General features: G+C 39.2%; 1 protein-coding gene across 3 annotated transcripts in view; it reads left to right on the plus strand.

Annotated features, from left to right (window-relative positions):
• Window positions 1–19,427, plus strand: part of LOC124836153 (protein CLT1, chloroplastic-like) — a 29,397-nt gene extending 9,970 nt beyond the window's left edge. Inside the window, exons 2-11 of one of the 3 annotated variants that reach the window (XM_088098729.1) lie at window positions 8,367–8,512; window positions 8,933–8,970; window positions 9,313–9,428; window positions 10,027–10,126; window positions 10,214–10,249; window positions 10,657–10,707; window positions 10,799–10,922; window positions 12,272–12,397; window positions 13,468–13,640; window positions 18,890–19,033. In XM_088098729.1, coding sequence (XP_087954855.1) covers window positions 8,367–8,512; window positions 8,933–8,970; window positions 9,313–9,428; window positions 10,027–10,126; window positions 10,214–10,249; window positions 10,657–10,707; window positions 10,799–10,922; window positions 12,272–12,397; window positions 13,468–13,640; window positions 18,890–18,898 — 919 coding nt within the window. In that variant the 3' untranslated portion in view covers window positions 18,899–19,033. Of the gene's footprint in view, window positions 1–8,366; window positions 8,513–8,932; window positions 8,971–9,312; window positions 9,429–10,026; window positions 10,127–10,213; window positions 10,250–10,656; window positions 10,708–10,798; window positions 10,923–12,271; window positions 12,398–13,467; window positions 13,641–18,889 lie in introns of all 3 variants that reach the window. The other 2 variants (XM_088098730.1, XM_088098731.1) reach the window with 2 other exon arrangements.
• Window positions 19,428–19,815: the final 388 nt, after the last annotated feature.

A 19,815-nucleotide genomic window follows, 5' to 3' on the forward strand; every position in this document is an offset into this window, starting at 1 on the left:
GGCATCACCAAAAACTCGTAGTGGCCTTTGTGGGTGCGAAAAACTGTTTTCTCAATATCTTGGGAATGCATCCAAATTTGGCAGTAGCCTGATTTTAAATCGAGTTTGGAAAACATGGTAGCACCAACCAATTCATCCAATAATTCCTCAATAACCAGATTAGGAAATTTATTAGGAATGGTGACCTTATTTATAGCTTGTAGTCCACACAAAAACACCATCCTCCATCCTTCTTCTTAACCAAAATGATGGGATTGGAATAAGGGCTTATACTTGGGGAGATAATTTCCCTTTGCAACATTTCCTGAACCAAACTCTCAATTTCATTCTTCTGTTTGTGAGAATATTTTTAAGGTCGTAAATTAGGAATGGATGCATTAGGTTGTAAATGAATGGAATGATCAAAAGAACGAGGAGGTGGTAGCTCATCTAAATCTTTGAAAGCTTCTTGATGGGCTGAAAGTACATCCAATATTTGAGGTGGAATAGGATCAACCCCTGGTTCCTTAATTTCAGTCCATTTGAGAACAAAGCATACCTCTTGTTGCTTAAAATCATACCATAATGTCTTTAAAGTGGATTCAAATTTGGACAAGGTAGGATCACCTTGTAAAACATGTTCCGTTGGGCCTTTTCCTATTGGTAGTTTGGGGTTACCAAAGTAGCTCTGACTTCTACGAGGGTGGCTAACCATTCCAACCCTAACACTGCATCAGCCCCACATAAAGAAAACACAAAATTATCCTGTTGGATCTGTACTCCCTGAACTTCCAAAGTCAATCCTTGACACTTTCCCTGACATTTCACTTTATGCCCATCCCCAACATCCACCATATAAGGAAGAGTTGGATGTACTTGCAACCCACAATGAACAATTGAATATTGGGAAATGAAATTGTGGGAAGCGCCACAATCAAGTAAAACCACCACCTTTTCGTAACCAATTGTCCCCCACAACTCCAAGATCACTTGGTAGTTAGCCTAGTCATAGTGCATTGGGATAACGGTAAATTAGGACCCTCAGTTTCTGGCTATTCGTCTGATAGAGTAGGAGTTTCCAGCCCCATCTCCCTCCTTTGGTATCTCTTCCTCAGAAATAAGCAGCATGTTAGCTGTCTATTTTGGCAAATGTGAATGGGGCCAAACTTCTAATCCAACGAAAACATAAACCTTTACGCACCTTGTCATGGAGCTCTTCTTGAGAAAGTCTCTTATAAGGGCCCCTCTTTGCTAAGAAACTGGAGCAAAATTAGTGATAGCAGATACAGAAGCACAACTTTCTCCAACATTACGAACAAAATGAGGAAAAATCCCTGAATTGCCCCCACTCTTAGAATAAGTTCCAGAACTTCCCCCTTTCTTAGAGAAAGTCTTAGTGGAAGGCAAAGGGCGGAAAGAAGAAATGGAACGAGTGCCCGAGAAATACCCTCCTTTGTTGGTAATCAAGAGCTCGAACTCAATCATCTGAGCCTTCATCATCAACTCTGTAAGAGTCTGGGGGTCATATAGTTTAACCTCTGTCTTTATCTCATCCCGGATTCCATTCAAGAAAATTCCCACTAAATAATCTTGTTGAATCCCTTTCATGAACCCAACATACTGTTCAAATTGCTCAATATATTCTCTTATTAGTCCTGTTTGACAAAAGCCAATGAGAATCTGATAGGTTTCTTGGAAGAGAAACCCAGTCTTAACACACTCTCACAAAAAATCAATAATAAGTGTATCGAAAAGAATATTGTGTATTGTATTGTCTCAACAGTCATGTACAAATAGAGCTCTAGGGAGCCTAATCCCCCTCCCAGGACAATGGATCCTGCTACTATCAACAAAGAATATACTCAACAACCCTTTCCTAACCCCATTCTGCCTTATATACAGATTATACATCCTGCCCTACCTAACTACTAAACAGTTAGGAAACCGTTAGGCAATTAATGTTTCTTCCTCCTAGTATATACTTTCCACTCTCTAACAATACCCGCCGCTGGATGTACAACCTTGTCGCCAAGGTTGAATTCCGGATACTGATCTTGGAGCATGGCTACATCTTCCCAAGTCACCCCATCTCTTCCACCTTCTTGCCACTCCACTAGAACTTATGGTACCAAATCCTCTCCTTGTTGTTTCTGCCTCTTATCCAAGATTCGAAGAGGCCAAAAAGTTGGCCCATCTGCTTGCAAATCAGGGGACAACTCCTTCTCCACATGCTGAGTACCCACCGCCTTCTTTAATTGCGAAATATGAAATACCGGATGAATTCGGGCCATTTTTGGTAATTGTAGCTTAAACGTAACTTCCCCCACCTGATGTAGCACTTTAAAGGGCCCAAAATATCTTGCTGCCAACTTGGGGTGCAGACGAGCAGCCATGGACGTTTGTCGGTGAGGTCTTATCTTCACATACACCCAATCGTCTACCTTAATATCCCCTGGCCTCCTCCTTCTGTTAGCATACTTCGTCATCATATCCTGGGCTTGGTTCAAATGAAACCTCAATTGCGTCAAAGCTTCTTCACGCGTCATCAAATCTTGGGCTACCGCCTCCTCTGCTGTTTCACCGGGTATGAACCTGTTCATAGAGGGGCGAGCTCTCCCATATACTGTCTCAAAGGGAGTACATTTCGCTACACTCTGGTAACTAGTGTTGTACCAATACTCCGCTCAAGGCAACACTATCCTCCAGTTTTTAGGCTGCTCCGAGCAGAAACATCGCAAATACCCTTCTAGTATTCTTTTCAGCACTTCCATTTGGCTGTCTGTTTCCGGGTGATAGGCAGTACTCATCTTCAACTATGTGCCTTGTATTCTGAAAATTTCCCTGCAAAAGAAGATGGGATCACGATCACTGACAATGGATAATGGCACCCCGTGCAACCTTATCACCTCCTTAACGAAGATTTTGGCCACCGTGCGTGTAGAGTAAGGGTGTTTCAATGGCAGGAAGTGTCCATACTTGCTGAGGCGATCCACTAGCACCGCATCATACCCCTGGGACTTCGGCAATTTCACAATGAAGTCCATACTCACCTCTTCCCAAATCGCATAGGGTACGGGTAACGACTGCAACAATCCCTGAGGCGATGACGCCAAATATTTGTGTTGCTGGCATGTCAAGCATCGTGCCATGAAATCAGTCACCATTTGTTTCATCCCTATCCAGAAAAGTGACTGTGCGATTCTTCGGTAAGTACGACATACACCCGAGTGCCCCCCTGTGCTAGTGGAATGGAACTCCGCCAAGAGCTTTGGTATCCAGGCTAACTTGGCCGACAACACTAGCCTTCCTTTATGGTGCAACCTACCCTGTTCGATAGTATATGCTGGATGAGCATCTGGAGTTTTTTCAATCTCTTCTCGAATCTTCCCCAAAACTTCATCCTCCTCTACTTCCCTTAATACCTCTTCAAAATCTTGCCAATATGGCCTCCCTACTATCTTCAATTCCTTGTTCTCTTCCCACTTGTCCTCCTTATCCTTCCCTTTTCTAGACAAAGCGTCAACAACCCGATTTGTCGTCCCTGGTTTATGCTGGATCTCAAAATCATATCCTAACAACTTAGCAGGCCAGTTTTGCTGATTCTGACTTGTTATTCTTTGCTCGAGCAAAAATTTGAGATTTCTTTGGTTTGTATGAACGACGAACTTCTATCCCAACAAATACGGCCTCCAATTTTGTATTGCCATCACCAATGCCATGAGTTCGTTCTCATAGATAGACTTATTAAGAGACCCCTCAGACAAAGCTCTACTGAAGAACGCAATAGGTCTTCTTCCCTGCATGAACACCGCCTCCACTCCCCCTCCAGATGCGTCACACTCTAAATGGAAGGGTTGCTCAAAATCTGGCAGCGCCAGTACTGGAGCACTGGTCCTCAACCACTTCAATCTGTCCATGGCCTCCTTCTCCTTACTTTACCACTGGAATTTCCTTTTTCTCAATAGCTCTGTCAACGGTTTGGCCACTTTTCCATAGTCCTTCACAAAGCGCCTGTAATGCCTAGTGAGGCCCAGAAAACCTGTCAGCGCCTTCAGCGTTTTCGATTCCTCTCATTCCAGCATTGCTCGAATCTTTTCTGGATCCATTTCCACCCCTCTCGCAGATATTAAGTGACCTAGATACCCAATCTCCTCCTTGCCAAACTCACATTTCTTCTTGTTGGCCACTCACTTATTCTGCCTAAGCACCCCCAAAACCTGTCCCACTTGTTGCACATGTTCTCCCCAACTCTGGCTGTAAATGAGGATGTCATCAAAGAACACCAGCACAAATCTCCTCAAAAATGGTTGCAGCAAACTAATCATGGCGCTCTGAAATGTCGCAGGGGCATTAGTGAGACTGAAAGGCATCACTAAAAATTCATAGTGGCCCTGATGAGTGCGGAAAGCTGTCTTGGGGATATCGTCCTCCTCCATCCTGATCTGATGGTACCCTGCTTTTAAATCCAATTTTGAAAAATACCTTGCCCCTCCTAATTCATCCAATAGTTCCTCAATGACTGGAATGGGGAACTTGTCTGGGATCGTCGCTCTATTCAAAGCTCGGTAATCCACGCAAAACCTCCAACTCCCATCTTTTTTCTTTACTAATATAACCGGGCTCGAGTAGGGACTAGTACTCGGCCTAATGATTCCTGCTCTCAAAATCTCCTCCACTTGTCTTTCAATTTCTCCTTTCATCAAATAGGGATATCTGTAGGGTCGAACATTCACTGGGTCTGCTCCCTCTCTCAAAGTAATCTGATGCTTTTTGTCTCTGTCAGGTGGCAACCCCTTTGGCTCACAAAACACCTCTACATGCTCCTTTAAAACCTACTCCAATTCCTCATTTTGCTCCCGGGACAAGCCCGATTCTCCCCTATCATTTTGCCTGGTCCTCTACTCTCTAGACTCTAAACCAGAGCCGAGGTTTCCACCTCGTTCATCTTTAATAAGGTCTCCGGTTCAACCAGCCTCCTTTCCAATGTGGGGTCCCCCTTAATGACCACCTTTTTGCCCCCTGTTTAAAGGACATAGTTAACTCACCCCAATTTAGTGAGATCTTCCCTAGTTTCGCCAACCATTCCACTCCCATAATCATATCTACTCCCCCTAATTCAAACAAGTAGAATTTCTCGGCTATCTCCGTCCCTCCCACTTGGACTATCACCTTGAGACAACACCCTCTGGTTCTCTTCTTCTGTATATCCCCCAGACTGACTTGATAAGGAGGTGTATCCTCCTGGTCTAGCTTCAGCTCTTCTACCAAACTCCTGCTGATAAAATTGTGGTTTGCGCCACTATCTATGAGAATCAGCATCGCCTTCTCCCCCACTCTCCCTTGCAACTTCATCGTCTTTGGCTGGGTAAGCCCATTGGCAAAAAAAAATGATAACTCCATTGGCTTCTGCTCCACTTATCCCGTCTCTGCTTCTGTGTCCTCCTCTTTATCCTCAGCCAATAACACTACACGTAAGCTCTTCTCAGGGCAATGGTGCCCGGGGCTGAAAGGTCCCCCATAGCGAAAACACCTCCCTTCCTCTCGTTGTTTCAGAAATTCAGGATAGGGAAGGTTTCTTGAGTTTCTTCCCCTATTGTCACCTTCGACGAGATTTCCGCCTCATCGCACTACTTCCCGCCGCTCCTTCCTTCCTCACCGAACCCACGCTCTCCGCCACGCTTGTTCTCCTTGGGTTACTCCTGATCGGTTCGGTCCTCGTTACAATAGCTCCTCCTCCAGTTGTTCGACCCCAAGATTGTGAATTCTTGGTGGTTGTCCACCCACTCATACTCATCCCGCGTTGCGCTTCTTCGACATCCCGCAAAATCTTCATCGTCGTCATCAAATTTTGAGGGTCGTGGGGTCTAATTAGACACTGCAGCTCTTCTCGTAGGCACGCCAGAAAGTACCCTAATATTTGGTCATCGGAAAATGCTTTCGTTTGTCCAACCAACACCTCGAAGTCACGCACGTACTCCTCCACCGTGCCCGTTTGCTTTATCGTGGCCATCCTTTCAAAGATTCCACCTCGATTGCGACTCTCACATCTGATCACCAAAGCCTCCTTGAGCCCCTCCCAAGATCGGTCTCGCGCCTTCTCCTTCCAAAACTTGAACCATTAACCGGCGCTTCCTTCCATGCTGATGTACGCTAGTTCCACCTTCTCCTCCTCCGTCATCGTCTGGATCTCAAAGAACTTTTTTGCCTGGTTAATCCAGTTCAGTGGGTCTGAACCTTCGAACGTGGGTAATTCCACTCTTCTCCTCCAATTGGGTTGCCCCCTGATCGTTCCCCGTCTCTCTCTCCGTCCCAGTTATCACTACGATCTCTCCAATTGCCACTCACTGACCCCTGACTCCCATCGGAGTTCCCCTCAATCTGTTTGTTTTGTGCGCCCATGATTCTCATCAATTCTTGAATGTCTCTACGCATTGCTATGGAATCTTGACGATTTGTCGCTAACTCCGCCTTCAACCCATCTAGGCCATCTCAATGTGTTCCAATCGCCCCTTTACTACGTTCACTCACCCCTCCATTTATGCTCTTCACGTCCAAATGGGATCCGGTAGGTCAGACCAATTGATAGGTTTCTTAGAAGAGAAACCCGCTCTTAACACACTCTCACACAGAAAATCAACAGTTAGTGTATTGAAAAGAATATTGTGTATTGTATTGTCTCAACAATCATGTACAAACAAAGCTCTAGGGAGCCTAATCCCCCTCCCAGGACAATGGGTCCGGCTACTATCAACAAAGAATACACTCAACAACCCTTTCCTAACCCCCATTCTGCCTTATATACAGATTATACATCTTGCCCTGCCTAACTGCTAAACAGTTAGGAAACCGTTAGGCAATTAATGTTTCTTCCTCCTTCTATATACTTTCCACTCTCTAATAGAACCTCAAAAGGATTTTGCAGCAGGGTGGGCTGGAATCTCCGAACAACGGCGTCCTTAAAGGATGCCCATGTGGGATGGGGATTACAAGTTTCCCACCATTGAAACCATATCAAGGCCTTCCCCTCCAAGGCCACCATAATCGCCTACATCTAGTCCTCTTCAAACAATTCCTTGAGATGAAAATATCGTTCCAACCTACTGGTCCACCCATATGCTTCATCCGTTGCAAACACTGGAATGTCTAACTTCCTCCATTTGGCCGAACACTGAAAGGAATTGCCATCAACAACCCTATCATCCTCAGGACCAACCCGAGCAAGAGAATCGTGGTTCTCGTAAGGCCTAGCCAAAGAGGCTAGGCGTCCAACCACTTCAGTTAACCCTTGAATCATCTCCTCCAACCGCTGAAAACAACGATTATTCTCGTGTTCCTGTTCCTTGACAAACTTCTCTAAACCATCCCACTGTGCCTCCATTCTAGTGTTAACCATACCCTCCCTGGTGCAGAAACTTGACTTAAAAGAGGCTCTGAATACCAATGATAGGTATTAAAGACCCATACGAATTAACTTAGTTAAACTATAAAATGTATTATAACATTCATTGAGTTTCCTCTAAAGAGAGGACCCAAACAACATACAACTTTATGGTTATTAGAGGGAATTAGACTCTCCCTCCCTAACCTTCACAAGTTTCAAAAAAAAGATAGTAACTGCTAAAATTGTCCATTCTGACTTTATAGAAGTCAGATGCAATTAACTATTGACAAGTAACTACCTTACATACAGTTAAAACTAGCTATCATACAATAAACTAAATCATACAGTTTTCCTTCTACTGTAAACCTTTCCTTTGAACCTATCAATGACAATAAGCATTATTTTTAAAATGTTATAAATCTATGAATGACCAATCATTTTAGAAAACTGGATTAACAAATATTTTATTCTATTATTTATTTTTTTCTGCCACATATTGATTTAATTTATTTTGCTAAAATCTCGCACTGTGGAATCCTATGTGAGAAGTTGCTTTTACAGGGTAGATACCATTAAGTGTCACATTAGTCATAAAAATAAGAAAATTAAAAATAAGCTCTTAAAAATGTAAATTGTCAGTCCCTTAATAGCATGTTTGGACGAGTTTAGCATGTACGCTATAACAAGTTCATGTTCAAAAACCTTAAATGATGCCGTAGCAAGTAAATCTTGCTTCAAGTTGATCCATTTCCAGCATGTCCAAGGATGCCATTACTCCAAAATTCCAGAAAGTTCCATGACTTATGATAACATTAAATGCTTTTAAAGCTTGTTTTAAATTTCTTTAATTTTGTGATTAATATAAGAACACATTACACTTTGAGGACTAAAATGATGTTTATGCATTTTTTACTCTATCCAGTAGTAGTATGGAATGCAGTCTATCTTGAAGGTTGTAGTGTTTACAAGAGTTAATATAACTATAATGATATTTTCTTTCTTTCAGATATGTAATTGTGTACTTCTCTATTTTGTCTATCCGGTATCGTATGGCCATTGTCACTGACGAGATGTTATCAATGCCTAAAACTCCATTTATAGTTGTTGGTCTCTTGGAAGCTCTGGGTGCTGCCACAGGAATGGCAGCAGGAGGTAATGTTTGTCCTAAATTATTTTTCTGTTTCATGTCAAATACATCTGACTTCTCCATATAATCAAAATGCATATGTGCTACATTATGTGATTGTTTTAGTCGATTCCGTCAAATTTCATGTTTTTATTTTTAAACTAAAAAATTTATTAAGACCAAGAAGAAAAGAGAAAAGAAAAGCTGCTACAGACATATTGAGAATGGCCATTTATTTTAGAGTGAATTGACGCATACTGCAACTTCAGTTAGGAGAATATATTAAACTTATAATCTTTAACAACAGAAGTTTATCATAAGATACAGTCTCTTTACTATTAGCAGTTTTGTTTAAAATGAATGAATGGATTATTCAATTTTGATCCGTTTATAAAATGTTCATTTCTGGATTTCATTTAATTATTTGTTTCCCTCTATTATATCAGCAATGCTATCTGGAGCATCAATTCCAATTTTGTCTCAGGTAAAAACCATCAGAATTCAATGCTCTTTGCCGTTTGTTGTTAAATGCTGCTACTTCTACATTTACCTTGCATTGCTATAATAGAATATAAAAATTTCAGAATTATGCAGACTTTAGATGTAAATGAAAAGTAATTGAAAATGTAAAATTTTTTCTATTAGATATGTTCATAGAAGTTGACCATGGAGTAATTACCAACTAAAAAAGCACGATTGTGTGACATGCTTTATGGGTGGTCACAGGTCCAAGCGTAAAACAGTTCCCTTGAGAACATGGTAATAGAATGTAACCATCCTGATCTAACATATCAAAATTAATTAACTTATTTTTATTATCTTGCAGGCTTTTCTTGTGTGGCAAATTCTCCTCTCATTTATTTTTCTTGGTAGGCGATATAAACTCAACCAACTACTTGGATGCTTTCTTGTGGCAATTGGTGTAATTCTCACTGTAGCAAGGTCAGTCCATTTTAATTTTGTAGATGATAGGTTACGTTGACTCATTTAACTGCACTCTTCAACGGTGAACCATTAGGCAAAAGAACTTGGTCTACAATGATATTGAACATAAATCAACATATAAATCTGATTGTCATATACATTCTGCCGCAATTAATGGTTGCTTATGTTTTGTTTGGCCAAATTGATTCAAGTTCGTCATTTATATGACTGTTCAGTATTTTATGTTTAACATGAGAGTTTAAGGCGGTGTGAATCATTAAAGTAAAAACTTAGTCAATGATTTCAAATTTAATAAGTAGATTTCACACTGAACTGCAAAGTAAAACTTTTGGTAGAACTCTAAGTGATTCCATTAGTTCATTGACTCGAATGGTTTTTAAAACTAAGTCTTAAAAGCTGTTTTATTTAGTATCTCGGCATAGTGTAAACTTTTGAAATATATTTTGTTCTTCTGTTATTAGATCATTGACATAACATCTTGTAACATCACATGTATATGTTGCAATCATGTGAAGTAACTATGCCATGTACAAACTATGTATACTGTGTTTATGCTTGTGGTTTTCTGATTTTAGACCTTGTTTACTTATTGTAGTGGATCTGGTGCTGGACATTCATTGAAAGAAGCTGGTATATTTTGGAGTCTTTTAATGATAGTTTCATTTTTATTCCAAGCAGCTGATACTGTTCTGAAGGTGGTTGTCTATTTTAGTGATTGTTGCATGTTCTGAGATTTTGAATTGTTTCCCTGTGGTGACTCATGAATTTTTCATACTTTGTAGGAAATAATTTTTTTGAACGCAACTCAAAAACTGAAGGTGTGTTCATTGATGAATCATTCATATGTTATGTAAAAATGACTTTGGAAATGAAACGCATAGCACATGGCTATTTTGGACTAATAGTAACTGCTGGCGCACTTGGTAACATAAGACATCTTGCCTCAAACTTCAATAGAGAAAGAACGATGTCACTAAATTTACATAGAACCTTCACAAAAGTAACTGAAGATTATTGGCTAAATTTTTTGAAACTTCGTACAACCAGAAGTCACAATACCCATGGCTGATAGACTCATTTATATTGTGAAGTTAAACAATAAACCCTTTGGTCATTCGTGGTTCTGAAGTGAAAATCATCCCTTTTTGTATGCTTTGTTAATTATTGTAGTTACACTTTCTGATATGATAATGTTGTAAACAATATCCAATGTTTTCTGAAACAGGGGGGTTCTCTAGATATGTTTGTTGTTAATTCATTCGGATCTGCATTCCAGGTGCATTGCCATCGTCATGAATTTTTTCTTTTTTCTATTTAGATATAAATAAAAATGGCTGCCTAATTACATGATGCTATGCTTACTGTAGGCACTGTTCATATGCCTTCTCCTCCCCTTCTTATCAAAATTATGGGGCATCCCGTTTAGTCAACTACCAAACTATCTTAAAGATGGCACTGCCTGCTTTCTGAATGTTGGGACATTGTCAAGGGGTAAGCAGTTGTCCTCTTTTCCATACTCTCATTTCTTACAGAAGGTGATAACAGAAGACTTTCTTTTGGTTATCAAATGGTGTTTTCTTAGAATCAAAGTTCATCAATAATATTGATGACCTAGGTCTACCCTCAAGTTACAAGGAAAGATTATTTTACATGTAAAATTTAAAGTACAAAAAATTGCTGAATGAGAACCCATATAAGAAAATAAAATTGAAACAGAAATCTTACTGAGCCAAAAAGTCAGTTTTTCCCTTCAGATATGTTAGTCTTTTGATTTTTATAAATTTTTCAGCTGTTATGTGAAATTCTTAAGCAAAACCTAGTGTTGTGGTAGCTTTCATGCATTTTTCTGATCATATAGTCCTTGGTGCAGAATGGTAAGAGAGAATAAATGGTAATGTTGAGAGAATCTTTGAACCTACACGGATTCTCAGTTTAAGTAGATGTAAGACAAAGTACTTGGGTTGTTATACCATAGCACACAGTTTAGATGTTTTGCATCTATCTTACAATGTAATATGTAGGAGTGCTTCGACGGTTATTTTTGATCAAAATGTGTCGCTCAGACTCTGAAGGAAAATTTTGTTGCACAGCCAATGGCCAAGGATGAAGACGTTGGAGTGGATGAGTAGACATATAAGAACAAGATTAGATTGGGAATGATTTGAATGAAGGTATTAGAAGGAAAGTGGGAGAGACACATGTTAAGGAGAGATAGTACCTAAGAAGGTATGGTCATCTGAGAAGAAGAAATATAGGAAGAAGCACAAATAAGAAGAGTTGCTCAAATGGTGAATAGTCCAATAACTAAGGGTAATTAGAAACCAAAAGAACTAATTGAAACAATTAGAAGAATTATAATTTACATGCCTTTCCAAATATTTGGCTTTTGATAGAATGTAATGGCAAAATTTTATGTATGTAGCAAAATCCACCTAGTAGGAAAAAGCTTCTGATGTTCCTTGAAACATATCAGTGTCAGATTAGTTTTTCTCCTTTTCTTTGTGTTTCGATTTTTTTGTTAAAAGTTCCAATACTTTTTTAAACCTAACTTATAAAGTCTGGCTGCTTTTAAATTCTGTGTGATTACAAACACAGAACAAGAAAAGATTTTATATATATGATTACTTCTAGTGTTCAGCCTTAGGGTTTGGTCGTCATTATCAATGCTGACAGTAGTAGTCGTAGCTAATTAAATAAAATGTTATTACATTCACGTAATTTATGGATATTGTAAACTGCTCTTGGCCAGGTCGGTTTCAAATCCATTTTTTAAATTTCTTTTTGTAATTCTAGTAATGAAAATTTTCAGAAAGAAATTTTGCATTTGAATTGGTTTGTAGGATGTGACGGTGCGCCCCTGCTGCCTTTGTTGTTTATTGTTGTTAACATGGGCTTCAATATCTCATTGCTTCATCTCATCAAGATCTCTTCAGCGGTTGTCTCTTGTCTAGCCTCCACATTTTCAGGTATTTGATTTGTTTCTTTCAAAATATATATACATTAATGAGGAAATTATTCATGAGACATATAAAGTGAATAATAGTAATGTCTCAGTGGAGAAAAATGGACAACTGTAATCCATTACAAGTAGGAAACGGTACACGGTTTGTAATTTTAGAAATATTGACTAAAGTCAGAAGGAACGGTTAATAGTTAGCCAAAACCTAGCTCTATTAATGTTCACTATATGCATACGATTTCGCAAAAATCATAAAAATTACTCAAAATTAACTACTATTCATAATTAACAATAAAAAGTCATAGGTGTCTTAAACAAAACCTACGAGTAAATATCATCATAAGTCAAATACAAGTTTTGTAGATAGGAATCATCAATTATCACAATCTTCCAAACCCAAACTTTCTGTATCATTTTCACGATTATTACATCTATAGATTTCATTTTTGGTAATTAAAATCCCAAACTTACAGCACTACAGCAGCTCCTGTAGTGGGCATGGCCCCCTCCGCCACACTGCTATATCCCATTATTTCAAAACTTTGATTACAAGTGTTGTTTAAAATAACATGTTTAAATAATGGTACATTTTTAGGTTCTTTGGTTAGTCAATTAACAGAAAATTGGTGCAGTAGCTTACAAACTTCTTTTGCCTTCTTCTGCACGCATTCACCCGGTTAAAACATAGAGATCCAACGATGAGATTAACGGGCGAGAACGAAGATGAATAGTGAGAACTAAAGCAGCGCTTGAACGAAACCTCACAAAACCTAAAAACGAAGTTTTCGAAATTTCTTCTCAAACTCGCAAAATCGAAACTAGACTCGCGTTTTCAGGTGAGTTTAACGAGTTCACCGCCGATCCTACTGATCCTACAACAAAAACGAGTTCGCTTACGAGTTAACTCGAAAGCACTGTGTGAACTCGTAAACTCGACTAAGTTAACGAGTTAACTCGCGAGTTCGATAACCATGATCTCCTCCCAAGTTGCGTGAGTGTCTGCCAAGCCCTCCCATTTGATTAGGTGTTGGTGCACTTGTTGATGGTTCCTGATAATGACTATGTTTTGTAATATAGCTTCAGGTTGCAAGACAGGTCCTAGCTCGGAATTGGTATGGGCAACGGCATATATGGCTGAACATGATCACCTTTACACACTTTCAGCTGAGAACAATGAAAAACCAGGTGAATGCGTGCAGAAGAAGGCAAAAGAAGTTTGTAAGCTACTGCACCAATTTTCTAAATTGCAGGTAATGGCCCAAAGTATTTAAGATCGAGCTTCTGATTCTTTCGTAAGGACACTGAGTGTTGTCTATATGGCTGCTGTTAGATGTTAAGATGTGTGTTTCTGTTATTTGGGCTTAGTCTATTCTGTATTAAGGGCACCATATCTTACAATATAAATAAACTACCCTATGTGTATGCTAAACACACAAGGGATATTTTCTCCCAATCTTCTCTATTTCTCATAATTTCACCAAAACCATATCACCAATTGCCAACTAAAATGGCTTTCGTCGTTCATCAGCATATTTCTTCATGTGTTGTTGTGCTTTCTATAAATGCTCTTTCAAGCGGCTGAGGGTGGCATCCCTTTGTATGAGTTGCTCTTGAACACTATGAGGGTCCTGATTGCTGACTGTATACTTAATTAGCTGAGGTGGATCTCTCTCATAAAAAGCTCTGAAGGGTGTCATGCCCGTACTGTGATGGAAGAGTTGTACCAAAATTCTGCCCATGGCAAAAATTTATTACACATCTTAGGATTCTCATAAGTAAAGCACCTTAAATACATTTCAATGCATTTTTTCGAAGCCTCTGATTGACCATCGAGGATGATACGCAGTGCTTAATTTCAAAGTAGTACTACTCAACTTAAATAGTTGTTGCCAATATTGGCTAGTGAACACCTTATCTCTTTCAGAAACGACGGTTTTAGGAAAACCGTGTAACTTTGTTATGGTCCTCATAAACAACTCAGCAACTTGCTTACTATTAAAGTCAGATTTTAAACTAGCCAAATGAGCATACTTAGAAAGCCTATCAATGACCACCATAATGACAGTGTACCCATTAGAAGAAGGAAGGCCAATGATGAAATCCATAGCCACATCTTCCCATGTTTGATTCGGAATTGGCAATGGTTCTAGCAGCCCGAAGGGTAGTGTAGTATCATGCTTAGCCTGTTGACAAATTAGACAATTTTGCACAAACTCCTTAATATCTTTCTGCATACCATGCTAGTAAAACTATGTTGCAATTCTCTTAAATGTTCTAGTGCAACCTGAATGCCCACCCAACAAGGTATTATGAAACTCATGCAGAATTTTATTCACCATATCATGGCCCTTTGGTAACACCAATCTAACTTTCCAATAAAGTAAGTGATCACAAACTAAGTAATGAGGATTTAGAGGCTTGTTCTGGAAACAAAGTTGCAAAATTTCCCGCAATTGATTGTCTTTTGTAATAGCATCCCTTAATTCTGGAAGCAATTGCAATTTTGGATTAGATAGTGCCATCATGAAGGATCTAGAAAGAGAATCAGTAGCCACATTCTCTTTTCTATGTTTATACTCTGGTGAAATCATAACCAATCAACTTGTGTTACCAATGTTGTTGTTCCGGTGTATGAACAGCTTGGGTAGTAAGTGAACAAAGACTTTTTTGATCAGTCTTTATAACAAACTTGTGGCCAAGAAGATAATGTCTGAATTTAGCTATTGCTTCAATGATAGCAAAAAATTCTCTGGCATAAGCTAACTGTCGTTGCATCCTAGCATTAAGTTTTTTTGAAAAATAAGCAATAGGATGTTGTTGTTGGCTTAAGACAGCACCAATACCCACCCCTAAGGCATCTGTTTCAAGAGTGAATGGTTTGGAAAAATCTGGTAAGGCCAAAACGGGTGCTTCTGTAATAGCCTTCTTGAGCATGGAGAAAGCTTCATTGGCATCCTCTCCCCATAGAAAACCATCCTTCTTAAGCAAATTAGTCAATGGAGTGGCAATTACAGCATAGGACTTGATAAACTTTCTATAATAACCAGTTAGTCCCACGAATCCTCGCAACTGTTTAATATTTGCAGGTATAGGCCATTGCAAAACCGCTTGTACTTTGTCTTGATCCATTGCAACTCCTTGTCCTGAAACCGTATGTCCAAGATAATCAACTTGTAACCCAAATGAACATTTAGACAGGTTTGCATATAGCTGGTGTTGTTGCAGCAATTGGAGGACCAATTCAAGATGTAGGAAATGTTCTTCCATAGAAGATCATCAAAGAATACCAAGACGAATTTTCTGAGAAACTCATTGAAAACCTCATTCATGAGGCTTTGAAATGTGGCAGGGGCATTAGTAAACCCAAATGGCATAACCAACCATTCATAATGGTTGTGGTGGGTTCTAAAAGCCGTTTTGTGGTAATCCTCAGCAGCAACCAGGAATTGGTGGTACCCAGATCGTAGATCAAGCTTGGAAAAGTAATTAGAACCATATAATTCATCAATGAGTTCATCAACTATTGGAATTGGAAAGCTATCCTTAATTGTTATTGCATTTAAGGCCCTATAATCTGTACAAAACCTCCATGTTTCGTCTTTCTTTTTCACCAATATAATGGGTGAAGAAAATGGGCTGGTACTGGGGGCTATAATGCTTGCTGCGAATATGTCTTTCACCATAGTTTCTATTTGTTATTTTTGACTGTGAGGGTATCTACAAGGCCTCACCTTCACTGGCTTTGCACCCTCAATCAATGGAATGGCATGATTATGAGATCTTGAAGGAGGTAATTCTGTAGGAACAACAAAAATACTGCTATAATTCTGCAGCAACATAACTAGTTCTGGTTGGATATCATCAGGTAATTCAAGCCATTCATCCTGAGGCACATCTTTTTGCTTGTACTGTAAAGTAAAAACCTCATCTATAGCATGTGTATTATGCATCCTTCTCACGTGATTAAATTGAGCAAGACCCGGCAATTGCGAATGCTCACCATGTAAACTGATGAAGTGATCATCGATGTAAAATTTCAATGTAAGCTTGCTATAATCCGAAACATGAGGGCCCAATGTAGCAAGCCAGGCAGCTCCAAGAACCAAATCAACACCCGAAATTGGTAAGAGATACATAGGAAATTTTAGCAAATGACCTTGAATCTTGACCTCAAGTTGTTTCACCAATCCTTCCGCAACTAAGGAATTACTTTTTCCCACCAAAACTTGGAAATTAGGAGCAGGTTCTACTGGAAGTTTCAAACAATTTGCAATCCTTGGTTGAAAAAAATTATCGGAGCTACCGCTATCCAGCAAAATCTGAACCACCATGCCATTAATTATGCCTATAAACTTCATACTACCCAAGCCAAAGGACCCTTTTAAAGCACTATATGACAAATGATGATTCTGATTAAATTGTTCCGATTCATGAGGAGGCTCAAGGGCCAACTCGGAGGTATCTTCATCATCCATTTGTAACAACAAATATTGCTTATTAGGACAACGATGAATGGGGGTGAACTTCTCATCACAAGAATAGCATAAACCTTTCTCCCTTTGTATCTCCATTTCAGCTGGGGACATTATTTTGATATTTCCCTATTTTGGAAAATTGGAATGGGAGGTGGAGTAGGGCTTGGAAGTAAAGGTGGCAGGCTAGTGGATTTGATGGATTGGGATAAGGTGAAAGGTGGTTTGAAGCTAGTGTTTGAGTTTGTGTTGTGGTGTCGAGAAGGGTAAGTATTATGAAGTGACTTGGGTTTCGGAAAATATGTTTCTCCGAATAACTTGGCCAAGGAAAAACAACGGATTAATGTAGTTGGAGATTGAGCTATGACATCACGTTGAATATCCAGTTTAAGGCCCACAACAAAACAATCCATCGAAGCGTCACTAGTGACTCCTTGCACACGGTTTGCAAGAGCAGTGAAGTGAGTATAATAATCATGCGCAGATCCTACTTGTGATAATTTGAAGAGCTGAGATCGAGTACATTCATAAGGAGAAGGACCAAATTCGAGTTCTAAAGCGCGAGTAAAGTCAATCCAAGACTGAAAAGGAGTAGACCTATCAGTCATTTGAAACCAAGGAACTACCTCTTTTTCCATGTGAATTGCAGCAATCGTGAGTCATTGAGCGTCCGGAGTCTTGTAATACTCGAAAAACTGTTCTGCCTTAAAAATCCATTGCAGAAACTGCTGGAAATGGTTGATGAGCGGAAATTGCTAGTCCGGAACTAGTTTCTGGCGCATTTATTTGCTGCTTCAGTAAAGTATCAACCGCAACTTCCAAAGTCTTGAAACGAGTCTTATTTTCTTGTCGATCCATTTCGAACATCTCTAAAAGCTTGGACATGTTTACTGAAAGTTTTTTGAGACATGTATTCTCTGCCATGGTAAGAGATGAAAGCACCAATGTAACAGCTGAAAACACCCAAAACGTCAATAACCTCACGTTTTTCGTCCCCTTTCTCTCTCCCATACAGGCGCTACTTATTTTAGTTTTTGGATCACACGAAATCAACCAACTTGGAATTGGTTACTTTGGGCCGAGTACTACGCCTTATTTCTTTTCCATTTGCCACGTGTTTCATTGCCTTGGTCCCACTGTTTCCTTCTCTATTTCTTCTGCAGCTATACTCGTTACAACCCCATTCACCAAAAAAGTGAATTTTAATTGTATTAATTTTTAATTTTGTGGTGCTGTGATAGACAAACATATAGCAAGGTAAATTTCTAATTATTAACTTTTAATTAGGTTTATATTTTATTTGAACTGAATCCATTCACGTAAGAAGGTGAACAGGGGTTACAACAGACAATTTAAAAAAAAATGGAGATCCACACGATTTTATGATTTTGTTTGACGATTTTAACGATCTTCTTGTGACAATCCTTACGATCTTGTTGTGACAATCATGCATGTGATTTGAATTAGAAATACAATTTAAATTTGTAAGATCATATGATTGAGTTAAATTTCGATTTTAACTACAGTGATTGCAAGAGTTAATCACAGGTTTTAGTTGGCATTCTGGTATACAACATTATTGGGTACCATTTCAAATAGTTTCTATGAAATGCGGACTTATGTTATATATTTGACCATAAAACATCCTGGGATACTGAGTAAACATACTGGGATAATGAGATAAGCTAAAAGGAGCTTATGGAAGTCATGAGTTATTTTCATAGCTCCCGTCATTGACTTATCAAAGACTTTCACTATATTGGCATGAATTTGAATACATGGGTATGTGTGTGTATTTTGAAGAAAGGTTTATATATTGTTAGATTGTTGAGTATTGTGATTTCTATGGTGGGTGTATGGAGATATAGGCGATTTTTCTTGCTTTAGAAGAGGAGGAATTTGCTGAAATATCAAAGTGTTATTTTCTTTCCTCCAATTTTTGTAATTTTACAATCTATTATTAATTCTTGGTTATTGAAAATTCTGAGAAATATCTAACTCAACCGATTCAATTTGGGTTGTGGCAGTTCCAATAGCAATATATGTGTTCACGCTGCCATTGCCGTACCTTGGTGTTGGGCCTTCTCTTCCAGCAGGCTTTGTTGCAGGGGCCGCCATTCTTATCGTGGGGTTACTCATTTATGCATGGACCCCTTCAAGTGGTTCTTCCAGTACATCCATCACAGCATCCACCTAGAGAAGCTTGGAGTTGCCCCATGTCCAAAAGGAAATATCGGTATAGCTTGCACCAACCCTCTTTACAAGCAATGAATGATTCAGCTCCACACTTTTTGTGATTGATAATGATCACAAGAAATACAATTTTCTTTTCATAAAGTGAGAGATAGTCCTCACAGAAATAAAAAATCGGAAAGTGAAATCTTCCTCAGCTTGCCCCAGTAAATGACAAACCGGGTAGGTCTTTTATCACTCTCATCTAAGGATAGATGTAGTTCAAATTTTGTCTCCCTTTTGTAATGATAATTATGAAAACTGGAGTGGAAAACTATTTCATTAGAGAAAATATGAGAATGTCTTGTAGGAGTTCTAGTGTTTCTTGTTCTACCTCAGGTTTTTCCAAGTTCATTCTGCCAGACCGTTGTGGACCAATCTCTCTTGATGTTTGACAGATATTGAATAAGCCAATGTTTTCTTTTTGGCTTAATACCTCTTTTGGTTCCTCGAAAGAGGGGGAATGTTCATAATCGTCCTACCTTTTTTAAAATGTTCAAAACGATCCCAATTTTTAAAAAAATTGGTCAACTTAATCTTTTTTGTTACGGCGTTAAATTTCTAACGATACAGCTGCCACCCTGGACAAAAGTTAATGATGTGTCCAGTTTATCTGACTGCGTGGCAACCTTAATTCCCAAACCCTAGCTTCCTTGTGCCGCCAGCACCATGGGCAACCGTAGGCCACCGTCAGCCAGCATGCCGTCTTGCCGCAACCTCA

Source organism: Vigna umbellata, chromosome 9 (genome assembly GCF_029865625.1).
Source record: "Vigna umbellata cultivar VRB3 chromosome 9, Vumbellata_1.0, whole genome shotgun sequence".
Taxonomy (NCBI): domain Eukaryota; kingdom Viridiplantae; phylum Streptophyta; class Magnoliopsida; order Fabales; family Fabaceae; genus Vigna; species Vigna umbellata.